Source organism: Gossypium hirsutum, chromosome A01 (assembly GCF_007990345.1).
Source record: "Gossypium hirsutum isolate 1008001.06 chromosome A01, Gossypium_hirsutum_v2.1, whole genome shotgun sequence".
Taxonomy (NCBI): domain Eukaryota; kingdom Viridiplantae; phylum Streptophyta; class Magnoliopsida; order Malvales; family Malvaceae; genus Gossypium; species Gossypium hirsutum.
This window is the reverse complement of record NC_053424.1, coordinates 108,179,926-108,196,385: the sequence shown is the minus strand read 5'-3', so window position 1 is coordinate 108,196,385 and position 16,460 is coordinate 108,179,926. Positions and strand designations below refer to the sequence as shown.

The following is a 16,460-nucleotide window of genomic DNA, read 5'->3' as shown; positions in this document are numbered from 1 at the left end:
ACTAGTTTCAAAAAATTCTAAATTTTTTTATTAAAGGTCAAATTTAATAAATGTGTAAAGGTTGAGGGTTAAATTTGTTATTATGCCTTATATTAACACCAAATTTTAATGGATGAGACTATTTTCTCACTCGTCTAACAAATAAGGGCTAATTTGCCCTTTTTTTAGAGGCTAAAATGCAATTTAAGGTATAGTACAAGGAGTTTTGTGGTACTTTTACCTCGATTCCAACTATTCTGATTCGCTTTTGTTAAATTAAGTTCGGTTTCAGTTCAGTATTGAATTTTATATTTTATTTAATTTATAAATATTTTAATTTTTATAATATAATTACTTTCTTTTAATATTTGGGAGAGTGGAGTGAGACTGCTTCGGATCGAATTCAAGCTTCCATACTTACAATATAATGCTCTTACTATTGGACAAAAATTTATTTATAATAATGAAAAATAATAAAAGTAACTTTAAGAAAATATGGTAAGAAGTAATTTTTAAAAAAAAATTGTTTAAATATTGATGAACTAAACTAATTGTCTACTTCATATATGTTGAATTTAGTTGATTCATTCGGTTACCATTGATAGTCAATTCTGATTCAGTTAAAATTTTTTAAAATATCAAAGTATTGCAAGATAATTGTACTTTTTAGAGGGGAGTATTCGGTTTTTTGATCAGTTTTTTATTAAATCAATTTAATTGACTATAATATACATAAATTGATTTGATTGAATTAAAGTTCAAAATTCAAAATAACTGAATTGATTTTAGGTCAGTTGGTTAATTGACTTTAATTGTTGGTTTGAATAATATATATTTATTTTATATATTATAAATTGTACACATATTTTAAATCATTTAAAAAATTAAATTAAATCAATATTTTCTATTGAATCAGTTTGAAAATTTAAAAATCAATAATGACTAAAGTAATCAATAAGATTGAACCTATAATCGAAAAAATCGCTCAAATAAAAATAGACTAAATCGATAAGGTCAATTTAGTCGATTTTAATTAAAAATTACTCTCTCTAGTGGTTTTTTCTCCAAAACTAACTGCAACCAGACTAGTATCATCCTTGACTATGAAATCTCATGGAAGTGGATGAAGGGCAAATAAGGAGCATGGTTTTAATTCATTAATTACATTTCCAAATCCATAAAATATAAAAACAGAAAGAAGGATTTATTGGTAAGTCCAAAGTAGGTATTAATTGAAGTAGTTTCATTTCATAGCAAATAAAGAAAAATAAGGAAAATAAGATAAACTTGAATCAGATTGGTATCATTCTTCATTATGAAGTCTTATTAAGTTACAAATAAAGATGTACATGGTCAAGTTGGATTAAGTTCGGGTCAGGCTTATATATAACATTAGTATTCTTTATGTTTACTTAAGCTTAGCTCAACCTAAAATATGGGCTTAACATTTTGTCTAAGTCCATCCATATTTGTAAATCGATTTAAATCTGTCCATATTATTTTTTTATTTTTTTAAAAATATATATATTTATATTATTTTTAATTTAATAAATTATTTATTTATTAAAGTTTTATATATAGTCATCTTTAATATTTTTTAATGTTTACATTATAGTAGTATATAATAGATTTAATTTTTATGTGTTATAAATTACATAATATAAAATATTATTCCGGGTCGGGCTCGGGCCTTGAAGGTTCAAATTTGAACCCGACTCATATTTTTAACAAGCCTATTTTTTTGGTCAAGTTCATTTTTCAAACTTAATATTTTTGTTCAAATCCTCTCAAACCTTGAGATTTGGATGAATAGTTGTAGTTACAAATCCTCTTTTAGTCCCTTTAATAATTTAGAACATGAAATGGAGATTGTTATTACTATTGATTTCTTTCTTCTCTATTTATAGAGCCAATGCAAACTTGGACATTGCCTAAATACAAGATTCAAAATTCTTTTCAGCTTTGGTTGCTTCTCTTTTAGTGTGAAGGAGGACAAATTTTTAAAAGAAGATGATAAAATCTGTTTCGTCACTTAGTTTGCTCTCATATATTGTCTAATTTTAAAAATTATTAATTCAACGCTTATAACAGACTAAAACTTTGGATACATGAACTGAAGATAGTATGTAGTATTTAGTATGAGTGAGTTATTATGGAAGAATGGAGAAGGGATTCACACCCTTACAATCGTCAGAGCAAAATTGTAGAATATGTAAAGAAAAGGTCCTTAATTGAATAGGTGAACAAAGTGTGACTCTCTTTTTAAAAGTTTGTAACTGCTCCTTTACCTCATGCGTTTCAAAATTATGGACAAAAGCTTAGTTAATCAAGGTAAGTAGTCAATTTTGGCTAAATGTAATAGTAATTTATGCTTGCAAATTCAAATTACATTTAATTAATATTTTTTAAATCCTTAGCCTCTAACCTCCAATACTTCAATACTCAATATTTGATTTGTTTTTTAATTAAGTACCATATTATTTATATTACATAAAAGTTAAATCTATAATACTAATACGGACATTAAAAATATGTTATATACGTTTAAATTCTAGAAAATAAAAATATATTAATCATCAATAATTAATTTTAAAATTTTATGAGTTTCGCACACTTTAGACAATTAATCTATCAGCAATTTGATCGTTGAATTTGTAAATGTAATTGTACTTGTGCAAATAAATTTTCAAAAAATGATTTGATATTCTTATCATATTTGTTGGGGCTCGTTTCATGTCCTATTAAAACGAATTTAATATTCTGCATGGACCACTAAAATGGGCCTTAGAAAGGTTGTAGCTTGTTGTTTTCAGTCTACTATATTTGACAAAACAAGTAATATGGTTCAGCTTGGGTGTAAAGACCTTCAACCGATTCCTTAATATGCTTGAGGTTATTAGATAAGTGTTTAACTCTTATCATTATCTTTTTGGTGATTAAAGAATTAATTTAGAGATAATTATAAGATATTTTAAAGGTTTATCTTGTTAATAATTCAAACTATAAATAGACATGCGACTTCAACTTTTAAAGCTGAATTACTTTCAAAACCGTGAGCACTCCAGCGTTATTTTCTTGTATTGAATGCTGTTTTGGTTAGTTTGAGTGTTCTTGATTTGTTACCGTTGTGTGTTGAGAAACTGATTGTTCTCTATTGGAGCTAAATGATTTTGCTTGGTAGAAGAGTTATGAGCCTTAGTGGATAGAGAAGGAAGTGTATTGTTAATTTGTTTTGGTGATTGAATAAAAATATATCCTGAGTAAGACTTTAGAGACATAAAATCATTGTGTTTGAGCCACGTCAATAAAATATCGATTGTATCGATTATATAAAAGAAATACTTAGACATTTTTATTTTACTCAAAACATTCATGATTTAAATAAATGGAACATGAAATATAATGGTCAAATTGTTAAATGGTGAATTGCATAAAAAGTTACAAATTGGCTCAACTTAATTATACCCTTGCTAAAAGTTATTATATATCTCAAATTGTTGTTAGTGTAAAAAGATACAAGTTTGAGGATGTTGAAAGTTTCTTTATCCGCACGCTTTAAGTGTTGACGGAGAGTTATTTCAAGTATAGTATAAAAAAATAAATTATAAATATATTTTATAATTTTTTTTATAAATAATTGAGTGGTGAAAATAACGTGATGCAACCTCTTTTGCTTGCCATAATTCATTAATATTAAATAAAAAATTCATTAATACTAAGTGTTTGAAGTTAATTAAAATAAAAGCTTCGGTGGCTTTTAATGGGTTGAAAGTTGAGAGCAATTCCTTCTCGCAACCAACAACACACAGCTCAGCAGCTAAAAATTATGAACTCCACGCACTTAGCAAGTTAAGGGATTGTCTTCAGAACGAATGCCTTCAAATAGAGTAAGGTTTACAGGATTTATTTATAACAGAGATTGAACTTTATAACATAATCTTTTACACAACAAAAGAATGCTTAATGTGATACATTTATTGACAATTCTATGGTTACAAACCAAATACAAATTCTGAAGAAAAAAAAAGAATAAGAGAGCTTAAAGCTTTGGTCATTTTATACTTTTGTAACGGTGTTAAATAATTAAGAACAGTTTCAGGTGCAAATGTTTCAGAGAGGTCTTGTGCTTTTCCCTTGAGCTCTGCCACAGAGCAGGGCATTCTTTGGAATAGGATATTCATCCCTCGGTGAATTCACAGGTGAATAAACTCGCAAGTAAAACTGCTGTCCCAGATATTGCCGAGCCCAAAATTGAGTCCTCACATTCCACATTCCAACATTATCAAGTGCCATGTAAATAGCAGTCCATGATCTTGGATATACCTGCAAACACCAGCCATTGTTGTAGTTTCCCATCTCTTGTTAAAAGCTCAGTGGAAATAAATGGCGGAAGTTACTAACCTGTGTGGTGGATCGTGAAACTGCATCTCTTAAATTGTACTCTTTACGACTGTCCGGTGTCCACAATCCTCCATCCATGCTGCCATGGAAATGAAGTGTAAGTTTAGCCAATATATATATATATTTGGATTGTGCATAAGAGAAGAATATTTTGAGTTGGTTTCTTACCCAACAACCCAAAAGGCATATCCATCAATGTGCCAGCTCTGGACAATGCTTTCATGGTTCTCAAACACAATTTCCACAAAGGCACGGAAATCAGCACCCATGACTGATGTATCTAGGTACATGTTTTGACCGGTTGGCTTATCCGAGATGCTTTCAACTCGGAAAACTCCTCCAATTTTGAAGTAGTCAGCTAGTTTCAAAGGTGTATCAGCTGGAATGAAAGAAACACTGTTAACTGCGTATCTTTGTTTCCCTTTGACTTGATCAGCTGAGCTCACTAGTTTGATTGTTCTGGTTATGTTAATAAGACCGTAGTGATATGATCCCTGTGGATTTGGCCTTGGTCCACTTGCTGTCAGGTTTGTCCTGACATGCACCAAAATGAAATATTATGAATGGCACAAAAATGGGTTTACAAACATGAAGAATAACAATTGGAGCAAGATTTTTACCTGATGGATCGAGCCTGGTTAAGAGACCAGTCGATTTGGTCGGTTGGTCCACCGGGAATAGGGCCTGAAACTGCCTTGTTGGAGTTACTGTAATGAAGAGTGGCAGTGGTTGAAAGGATCTTGTCAGTGAAACGAGTTGAGGCCACAATGTAGAAATCCTGGGCAGATTGATCCATGGTAACAAGCACAGAATAGGATTGACCCACATGGACATCAAGTGACTCATACATGGTTTGAACGGTGTGGGTTCCCTCTACTTCCACCAGCTTCATTTTATGACCCTGAATTCTGAAATTTAGTGAATTTTGAAGCCCCACATTTGAGATCCTAAACCTGTAAGTTTTGCCTGTAGAGGTACACACAAAAATAATACCAATTGTTATCATCCGTAAAAATGAGTTCAAATTTACACAAGAAATGGTTCAATTTAACCCCCAGTGTGTACCTTGTTCAACTGTGAAGAATGCACCATTAGGACCATGACCATTGATTAGAATACCATCAGGGAAGGGAAGTTTATGACCCCTATCCAGCTTGGCTTGCAGTTTCTGAAAAAAAAAATGAATGTTAAAGACTATATAACGACCAATAAATGAAATTGCTGGTGACACTCGAACTCTAGTATTTGTCAATGTTGCACTATAAAATTGTTTTATTAGATGGGTATAAGTTGTTTATTTTACCTTATGGTCAGTCTTGAACCAGTCTCCGATAAGAACAGTGAAATCGCTGGCAGGGTCGGGGAAAGGGACCGGGATTCTGGGCCTACTGAGGATCCTGATGCCTCCAAATCCACCAGCAGCCTTGTGGAAAGCAAGGGATGGAAAGTAGTAAAAGGTACCGATTTGGTCTTTCGCTTGTAAAATGTAAGTGAAGTTCTTGCCCGGTGGGATTGGGCATGTTGTGCCGTACACTCCATCCTCGTACGAGTTTCTCCTTTGCTGCATCCCATTCCTATTTTATAACCCAAATCAGCATACATACAAAATTTCTATAAACAAGTAGATTATAGGCTAACATTGGTTCATAATTTATGTCCTCGTGTAAGAGTAGCCAACCAATGAGTTTTCATGTCGGAAAAACAAACTAAAGTCAAAATGTTTGGTCTAAATGATCATTGTCACTTTCACAAATTTAATGAAACAATGATAATATATTATCAGCAATTAGCTCCCAAATTACAGGTGTTAAAGATTTTGTTCATACTTAATACGATGATATAAAATAGGCAATATCACCGTCAAAAGCTGGAATGATGTGGATATTCAAGACAATTTTAAGTATATCCCCATTTGAGTTTTTTACTGGTTTGTTCATTATATTTCACCAGTTAGATCTCCAGTTTCCGATTCGATTATAAACTCGATTTCAGAAAGAAAGAAAGAAAAAGCACATTAGCTAGTGTCATGGGAATTGCTCACCATGATAAAAGAAAAGGTTCATCCAAGTTGTTGTAAACATTGATGATGAGATTGTCATTAGTAACAGAATAGAGATCAGGCCCTGGAAATTGCCCATTAATAAGAATTCCCTGTAAAAATGACAACACAAACGATGAAGATCAGCTAAACCCGGAAATAATTTATATAACGCACATATTATGCTACATGCTATAATAATTTACAAACCTGCTGGCGAACACCAAGTGGGTAAATGTCACCATAAGTAACATTCCAGTTGAAGAATCTGTAAGGATCCTCAGACTGAACAAGAGCAAAGACAGAAAGAACTAAAACGACGGCAAATCTTTGCCATAAGCTTGATCCTTTAAGCACCATTTCGTGATGAAATTGGATATGATTTTTAAGTACAATGTGTGAAGATATAGAAGGTGTGTAGCAAAAAAGGCTTTGGCAATTTACAACAACAAAAAGGTTACAACCTTTACAGAACAGGAGACTTCAATGTGGCTTTTAGTAACTGATACGTGACTTATTTAATGTGCATTGCCAATGCCATGAAAGAAGAGAAAAAAAATGGCAACCCCTTTTGTTTAAAAGCAAAAATGAACAAATTAATGAATGAAATAATAAAAATCCAACGCCCCCCTAAAAAAGAAAAGAGAAGAAGATAAAAGAAAATTTGAGTGTTGGTTGGACAAAGTGTTATCATGTTTTTATAGTGTGATTAGTGGGGGCGATTGAGCCTACAAAATCTTCCAAATTGTTGGTCTTTCATTTCATAAAACTGTCCATTGAGAAATGGACACGTAGGTACATGTCAAATAAGTCGATGAAAATGCCCTTGACATGAGGAAGGATAGATAGGGGAACCGCGTGGGGGTAAGGCGGCTTTGAAGCATGAGCTGAGCTGAGCGGAGGTGGGTGTATTGCCCGTGATTTCTGACGCTACACACGGCATCTGCATGTGGGCTAATTGCTTTACTGTGGACTTTGGACCTAACAACTCCAAGCTTGGGGGGTTGATCAACGGCTGATGTTGGTGTTACGACTTTGGACCCATTTTAATGAAGGGTGGAGATAGGATCTTCGACAATGGAAATTTTGTACGCGGAGAAAATAATGAAAAATGGTTTCACAATGGCGGGCTGTGTGGGCAGTTTTGACAGAATGATGACAGTGAGCTTTCATATTTGTTAATTCCTTTGAATTGATTGCAAGTCAAATATCATGCTAATAAATAAATCCATCGCCTCTTTCTTTCTCAATAAATTGTATTTCTTTTTTATAACTTACAAGTTACAACTATATGAATTAAATAATAAAATAATTTTCGATAATTTTTAAATTCCACAAGTAAAGTTAAGAGGTTGACAAATATATAATAAAATATTAAAAAATAAAAAGGTACATGATAATTTTTTTTAAATTACTTGTGAAATAAAAATAAGTACAATATAGACGCATCAAATACTAACCCTTGAATTATCAGTTTAACAAATTAACTCATTCACACATGGTTCTTACAACTAGACTCAAATCTAGTTCATGTTTGTCCTTGACATTTTTTTGCTCTAGGCAAAACAATAAAATGGAGTTTTAGATTTCTTAAAAGTTGGGAGAATTTTTTTTTAGGTCCTTTAAAAGTTAGTAAAAAAATTTTGGGCTTTTAAAAGTTAAAAACTCTTTTTTTGTGCCCCTTAAAAATTGATAAATTTTTTTATTTACTTTTAAAAGTAAAAAAAAAAATTGGACCTTTTAAAAACTAGAAAATAATATTTTGGACCTCTTTCAGCCTTGGACTCTAGACGGCCGCACTTCCAAATGATTCTTTGTCATTATTAGGGTTCAAACAACGTAATTTCTCTCTAATTTCTAACTTGACTATATATCAAGAAAAAACATAAAATTTTGATTTTATCATTTCAATTAAGACAACAATCATATGTTTTTTTGGTTGTTGTAATATTAATAGAAAAACATAAAATTTAAATTTTAGTGAAAAAGTGTTTGTATAATTTGAGAAAGTGTATGATATAAATTTTTATTTTTTATTTCCATTTTATTCAAATATAAATAAGCATAAAATTGTTATTCTTTGATGGCATTATAAGTTTTGTTACTTATTAAAGGGGTGTTGGACGTTACAAAGTAAGCGTAACAAATTTTAATTATTCAGACAATAGCTACATCTCTTGTTATTAATATCTTCTGTTATTATTTTTGAACGTGTTTCTCTTTTAAATTGTAATTATATTTTAAAAAATAAGTATGTTTTTCAAAAAAGAGTTGAAAGACTTATTTAAGTATCAAATTATTCTCCCAATTCGTATCTCATATAATTAGTGTGATTTAATTACCGATATTTTAATATGATCTATTAATCAACGATATGATTTATTTTTTAATGACTTATGATGGTCCAGAATAAAATATAAAATATAATTTTTTTTTATATGTTTCAAAATGTTAACAAGTGGAGAAAATTGTTGAAATTTACAAATAGGGTGGCATGGTTGCAAAAATAAATGACATGAAATTGATATTATTGAATTAAAAAATTATTTGTTCAAAGTAGTTGTCAAGCATTTAAATTAGAGCCAGCAATTGACAAGACAATTTTCTCATGAAATAAGTTAATAAATGTTGTTTTTTTAATAGTTTATTGATCATATTTGTTGTTTTTTATATAATGTGTATAATTACTCATAATCTCTTCCTAACTCATAAATAGGAGGATAATGTGCTTCAGCACACTCAAACTCATGTCCTCATACAGTAGTAACAATTAAGTTAAGACTCCATTGATAAATATTAATTAATTTTTTGTCTCAGCAAAAAGATGACAGTAGGGATAGTATTTTTTTTATATGGTTTAATACTATAAAAGGATTCAACATAAAGTCTAAAAATATAAATAAAATTGTTTATATAAAACATATGATGCTACAATAACCATTTTAAAAATCTTTAATATGTTTTTCATATACGTAATTTTTTGATAATATTATATTAAATTTGTATTTTTAAAAATATTTTTAGTTTACAATATTTTAAACTTTTACACCACATATTAAAAAGATAGTTTTTTTAATTTTAAAATCAAATTATTAAAAACTCATTAGATACATGTCTAAATTAATAAAAGTTTATCTATTAACAAAATTTACTTTCATTGTCGTAAAATAAATCACTAATCTCATGTTTACAATTTTCAAATTTTACCTCTTCAATGGTAAATGCAAATGAGTTTTTCAATATATATATATAATAATAATAATAATTCAAGTTTAAAATTTATTTAACATAAAAAATTAAAGAATAATAAATTTAAAATAAACAAATATATGCACATCATTACCTTATTATAATTTTATAATTTCAAATTTACAAAAATGAAACATATGTTTTATTTAAAATTGTTAAGAAATAAAAAGGAAAAAAATAAATTAAGATATATTATCCTAAACTACTATCTTAATAAATTTTAAAATAATTTAGATAAAATATAAATGAAAAAAAAATCTATGTTGAGAAATTATAAAATACTTTAAGACTGGGTATTGGTTATTTTGAACAAAACATCAAAGATGCTGACGAAAATAATTAAAAATTAAAAATTAATCAAAATAATGAAAAAAAATATGTTTTGCACATATATATTGATAACAATTCTTAACATAATATATATAAATGAAAACAATGTGAACTTAAAAAAACAAATATATAAGAGTTGTGCCTTTACTAAAACTTACTATTCATTAAAATAATAAAAACTATATTTATATCTGATATCAATAAGCTTTTTAAATATATATTTTTTTAGTAAAACTTAATTTTGGTATGACTTTAAAATCATAAATATTGAAATATTTATTAAGTTTACATAAACAAAAAAAAATCATTTTAAAACAAACAGACAAAAGTACAGTTTTTTATTCTACAACTATATATGGAGATAGAGGATAAATAACATTACTAAAATAAATAGATAAACTAAATAAATTCTATCTTAATTTAAAAGTTAATATTTAAAAATAACAAAAAGGGTAGGTTTATAATTTTATTGTAATAAATATTTTTATATAATATTTTAATAACTATTTTAAAGTATGAAAATATAATATAAAATATAATGAATATTTAAAACTTTAAAAGAATAAATAATTTTTAATAGATAATTCAATTAAAATGTTTTATCTTTCATTTAAAATATTGAAAAGGAAATATTTTACTAATAGTTTAATTTTACCTCAGAGTTTTTTTTTATCAATCTCCTAAAAATAAATTTAATGGATAATTAAAATTATAAAATTAAATAGAAAAAAAAAATAGAGATATACCACTCATCACAATATTATACTTTTGTACTTTATTATATTATATGATTAGATTTTTTACCTGTGCGATCCACAAGTTAATAGTGTTTATTAATTTAAAATATTTTTCTATACAATAATTCCAAGTATTCTAGTTTTAAAACATGCTAATTTTAAAAACCTTTCTAAGCATTTTTTTAAAAATAATAATATTTTAAAAAATGACATTAATTTTTTTAAAAAAAGTATTTATACTATAACATTCATTTAATCTAATATGTGATTTTAAGGAAAAAAATATTAAAAGATATTTTTTAACTAATGCAATTGAAATTATGTTTTTAAATTTAAAAAATAATATAACCATATAATAAAATAAAAATTAAAACATCAGAATAACAAAACACCTAACTTGTTTAAAATTATTTTTACTTTTAAAAAATATAATATGACTGTATAATATATCTATACTATTACATAATATTTTTTAACTTAAAACATGTATGATGTAAAATATTAATTTTTTTCAACTTTGTAATAATATATATGATATATGAAGGGTGAATGAAACATGTTATTATTGGGTGTTTAAAGACGAGTTTGGGAGTTGGGTGGGAGACAAAATATCATTGCAACACAATCAGGAAACTATAAAGAATATGTGATACACGAAAAATAGCCAGTTAGGTCAATGAAATATGATTCCTTGTTTTTATCATACCTCAGATAAAGCCATTCAGAGCATAGAAGAGAATGTAAGAACTGTAAAAAAAGGAACGGTTAACAAGCATTGGAATTATTATATTCCAGCTAATAGCATATAGGACAATAAATTTCTCTTGTAGCTTGCATCACCTCACCGGTAATTCCAATAGTTTTGCTTATGACTTCTTTACAGATAAATAGTCCGTAAAATGAATCTTATAGTACAGAAACATAGGAAAATTTCTTCCCTGGATTTTCATGGCAAAAGGGTTGGCCTTTGTAGCCTTGTCATTGATCATAGGTGTTCTTCAATCAGCAAATGCGGAGGTTCCGGCCATCTTCATACTAGGAGATTCTACAGTTGATGTTGGGACCAATAATTACTTGCCTGATAGTAATATAACGGCTAATTTCCCGCACAACGGGGTTGATTTTCCTTTCCAAAGAGCAACTGGAAGATTCAGCAATGGCCTCAACACTGCTGATTTTCTTGGTTAGGATTATACTATATGCATATGTGTGTGTAGTATTCCTCAAATTTTGCTGATTTTTTGGTTTCCTTGTCAGCTAAATACTTTGGTTTCAAGAGAAGTCCAGTGAGCTTCCTGTCTCTAAACGGGACACTTGCTATTAAGAAACGTAAATTTAGGGGTGTAAACTTCGCGTCAGCTGGATCTGGCCTTCTCGACATTACCGGACAAACATCGGTAAGGCTTTGTTAGTTTCTCGATAGCAAATGAGACACATCTAGTCCATGCTTGCTAGATGATCATTGTTCTCAATTAACATTAACACGGTTGATTTCATAGACCCAGAAAGCGAATGTTGTCCCAATGGGGGAGCAGGTATACCAATTCTCTATGGTCTACAATGATCTAGTGGCAAGCAAAGGTACATCCGAAGCACAAAACTTCCTCGCAAAATCTCTCATCTTCATCAGCGTTGGTAGCAATGACATTGTGGGGAATCACTATTCGAAGAACCCGATACCTAAAGAACAGGTCATACCCAATTTAGCAGTCGTGTACGAAAAGCACTTGAGGGTGAGAAGTTCATCTTTCTTCTTTTAAGAATAGGGAGAAGGGGTTGCAGTTAGTGGGATTCGAATCCCAAACGTATTGAATGCAATCAACTGCATGAATCCACTAAGCTAAACACCCGGTTCATTTTTTTGCTTCTTTTAATCATCATCACCATCATTAAGAGGGCATAAGCCATGCTTGATACAAGTTGTCAGGATAATCTCAGTTCAATTAAACTGAAGATAAGGTAATATGCAGAACCTAATTAGTTTCGGGGCAAGGAAGTTTGGCATAATAAGTGTTCCACCAGTCGGGTGTTGCCCATCACAAAGGGTTTCGGCCAACGGTGAATGTTTGAAGGAGTTAAACGACCAAGCCGAAGCTTTTTTTTCAACAATGGACACCCTAATGCGCAACCTCAGCTACGAAAACAAGGACATTAAGTATTCTCTTGGAAATGCATTTAACATCACAAAACCCATTATTGATAACCCTCAAAATTCCAGTAAGCCTTTTTTTTCACTCCCAAGTAACATTTCTGCATTATCCTATTTCCATTCCCCAAACCAAATGTTGTAAATCTTCAATTTTCATCTTTTCTTTTAAACCTCAGGTTTTACAGATGTCAAAAATGCTTGTTGTGGAAACGGTACACTTCCTTGCACTCCCTTAGCAAGCCTTTGCTCAAATCGCCATAAATACTTGTTCTGGGACATGTTCCACCCCACACAAGATGCTTCCAGATTGGTAGCTTCTATCCTCTTCATTGGTGATTCAAGATTCGCAACTCCTATAAACTCTTCTCAACTAGCAGAGGCTTAAAATTGAGAATGTGCCTATAATTTTAGTATAATCTATAAAATTCTCCTACCTTAATAGCTGAGAGCAATTTATCTGCTTATACAGAATAAGGGGGGTGAATTTTTATTGTATACTCGAGTATTCTTGTAATTGTTTTTTATCAGATACATGTATACATATCAATGAAACTTATAAGCAGGAAGAGAAACAATGTTGATGCATACTGCTTGAGGGCTAAAACATCCATGCTTAAAACGAAGGACAAATAGCACAAAATCTCCAGCAAGTGTTGCAAGATCATATATCTCTCCCCACAAAAACAACCTATTGGGGAGTCATGCTTGTTTGCCCAAAAAACCTTACTTTCCTGACTAATGTGAGATTGAAACACCCTACCAAGCACCATATCTATAACGTAAACCGTCGAGAGGTATTTGGATATACATTACAGGATTTCATAATTCATGTGAAACGAAGCAAGTCTCTTAAGGACAAGGCAGTCGGGCAAAAATTGTTAAGACTAAAAATGCATGTTTAATTAAGTGGTCTTAAGGCTGCAATACCACCCGAGCATCGGTCCCCATTAAATTTATATCCTAAAGAGGAGCAAATTTTGTAAGTACTTAATACGAGTTTGTTGCATCATATGCAAAGATGAATGGCTTAAAGCCATTTCATAAGAATGTGATTGAGGCAATGTTCTCACCTAAAAAATCAGGTTGAATTCTATGATCACAACAATATATTTCACAATCTCAGGATGCAAGGAACTTCTTGGTTAGCTCATCCTTGAAAGATAAAACAAGAACTTGTACAGGCAGTACTGATTTTTCATCGATGCACCAAGTCATAAGTAAAATTTTATCCTTCAACTTAGGGATCAGAAAGCATTATCCCATAAAATTTGACAAGAATTCCGGCTCTCCCGTCACATTGATACAGTAGGAGGCAAGCTTCATCTGACCTTTACAGTCATTGAGGTGTTGCATTGATAATTCATTCCTCCACAAAAGCCATTATCTTTCACCAATTCCCTAGGGCTAGCAGACTTTGATGTAAACAAGCAATGACAATCACTTGAGTGACACAATAGCGATTGAAAATTTAGGTTATCAAGGGTATCAGTAGATAATTCAGAAGCAAGCCTAACGTAATTTTTTGTCACACATGCATATCATGTACAATCTTTATTAATCTACAAGGGGAAAAAGGATAACGTTCCCAGCTTTCTATCTTATGTTCGCAACTTATTCAGTAATTTACACAATCCATGTCAAGTACTATTTCTCTCCATGTACATCAGTCAATCTTTTCTGACCCTCAAGTACATAGAAAATTGGGCAACAAATGATATTTAAACTAACACTGCTCATATAGAAGGAAAGAAACCCCATAAGTTTATAAACAAAAAAACTCGCCTGCCATTCTAGCCTGAGAAAAATTATGCAGAGATCACTCACTCAGCAACCTGCAAATGGAAAAAAAATCACTTAAGCCACCAGAAACACTGACAATTATTCATTGGTAATGACCAAAACCTAACCAAATTAACACATAGATCATTTCAACATAGGACCCGACATTGTTTCAAAGTTGGATATAGACTTGCCTGGTTTAGAGGATTATCAGGAGATTTCTTCCATAGTTTCCATATCATATCCTTGTATTGATTGTGAGTAAGACCTGGCTTCTCTTCTTTAAGCCTGGGAAGCTCAGCTTCTTCAAATGCCTGTATTCATTCATTAAAATAATTCAGTACTATAACTAATTACCGTGCAGTAAGATAAAGACTAAGGAACTAAATTATACTATCTTCTAGATCTAAAGAAGAGAGTAACCTACAGTTGAGCAAAGCAATGTAATGAACCTTGAAGGAAGCTTTAAGCCACCTCTCAGTATGGCGATCCGGGGGAAGGTTGTCCGCCACAGACATCTGCGCAATCGCCTCCTGGACACTCCTTGCTTCAATCAACGAATCATCCCTATTCGTGTTTGTCACTGACACCAGCCTCTCATACTCTACTTCGGCCACGGTCCTACTCTGTCTCTTCTTCGCCTCCTCCGCTTGCTCCTCCTCCTCCTTCTGTAGCTCCGCTTCGGTCACCTTCGGCACCGGAATCGCCACACGGTTGGCCTTCTTATCCGGTTTCTTCAACACCTTTTCGATCTCTTTCTCCTCCTATCTCGGCTTGACGGCGCGCCTCAGCCTTGGAGCTGCGGCTTCAGCTCGTTTCTCGGCTTCTTCCTCGCGTTTCGTGGTGGCCTTAGATTTAGGACCCTCGACTTCGCGCCGGTACTACCATTCTTCCTACCGTGCTTCCCGATCTTTTCGTTCGGCTTCAGTGGCGCTCTTGCGCGCACGCGCCGCCTCGGCTTTGCTGTTTACACCCATCTTCTTCGGCATCTTGTAATAAATTTGGGCGTCACTGAAAATATTGGAGAGGAGGGAATGGAGGATTGAAGCTTTAGCAAATACCAACCATCAAAAACAATGGCACCCAGCTCGCTCCCAAGAAACTTCTGGATTTAACAATGATTTCTTTTCTTTTCTTTAAATAAACTTTTGATAATTATTTACTTTTGATAATTAGGGCGGGGAACCAAAACTCTTGTAATGACATAATGCTAAGAGGTTATGGACGTTTTTATTATTTTTATTTAATTTCATTCGCGGGCAAATTTAGAGGCATATGTTTATTTTAATTTTTAATTGTTCTTTTTGGTTTTTTTTAATTTAATAAAATAGATTGATTTTGAAAAAAAAGTGTGAAAGTGTGCTCACTTGTACGTATTTTCCTACCAACTAAATAAAGAGTCTGTTCAACTGGACTCATTTTACTCTAATGGTCGTTTTTTCAATAAGTTTTTGAACGTTATCAGAGGTAAAATTTTTAAAAAGGCCAATTATATTTTTTTTCTATAAATACCATGTCATTTTTTATTTTTTTACTCAAATCCAAGTCTTTCTATTCCCCCTAAACTTTCAATTCTCTCAACTCTCTCAATTTTATCATGTTTTGTTCAAAAATTTTGAATACACTTGTTTAAAAATACTATAGTTTTATTTAATTATTTCATATATTCATTTTGATTAAATTTTCACGAATAGCAAACTTTTTGATTCGTTTCAACGACAAGCACATTTCCGCAGCTCAATCAAAAACAGTAAGAATAAATTTTAAATTTTGTTATTTTCAATTAAGTTAAATTTAA

The 16,460-nt window shown here is 31.0% G+C and overlaps 2 protein-coding genes and 1 pseudogene across 2 annotated transcripts; 1 reads left to right on the top strand and 2 right to left on the bottom strand.

The window, feature by feature from the left end:
• Positions 1-3,862: 3,862 nt before the first annotated feature.
• Positions 3,863-7,086, bottom strand: LOC107920555 (L-ascorbate oxidase homolog). Its single transcript, XM_016850313.2, has 8 exons — positions 6,629-7,086; positions 6,422-6,531; positions 5,684-5,954; positions 5,446-5,548; positions 5,001-5,346; positions 4,549-4,914; positions 4,381-4,459; positions 3,863-4,302 (listed from the first exon to the last, which is right to left on the bottom strand). The coding sequence occupies exons 1-8, from the start codon at positions 6,776-6,778 to the stop codon at positions 4,090-4,092; spliced, it is 1,638 nt and encodes a 545-aa protein (XP_016705802.2). The 5' UTR covers positions 6,779-7,086; the 3' UTR covers positions 3,863-4,089.
• Positions 7,087-11,395: 4,309 nt separating this feature from the next.
• LOC107920558 (GDSL esterase/lipase At5g55050) lies at positions 11,396-13,957 on the top strand. The gene is made up of 5 exons (XM_041092739.1): positions 11,396-11,917; positions 11,992-12,143; positions 12,234-12,467; positions 12,705-12,951; positions 13,060-13,957. The coding sequence occupies exons 1-5, from the start codon at positions 11,683-11,685 to the stop codon at positions 13,266-13,268; spliced, it is 1,077 nt and encodes a 358-aa protein (XP_040948673.1). The 5' UTR covers positions 11,396-11,682; the 3' UTR covers positions 13,269-13,957.
• A 455-nt stretch (positions 13,958-14,412) lies between these two features.
• Positions 14,413-15,798, bottom strand: LOC107920556 (coiled-coil domain-containing protein 124-like; annotated as a pseudogene).
• Between the last annotated feature and the right edge of the window lie 662 nt (positions 15,799-16,460).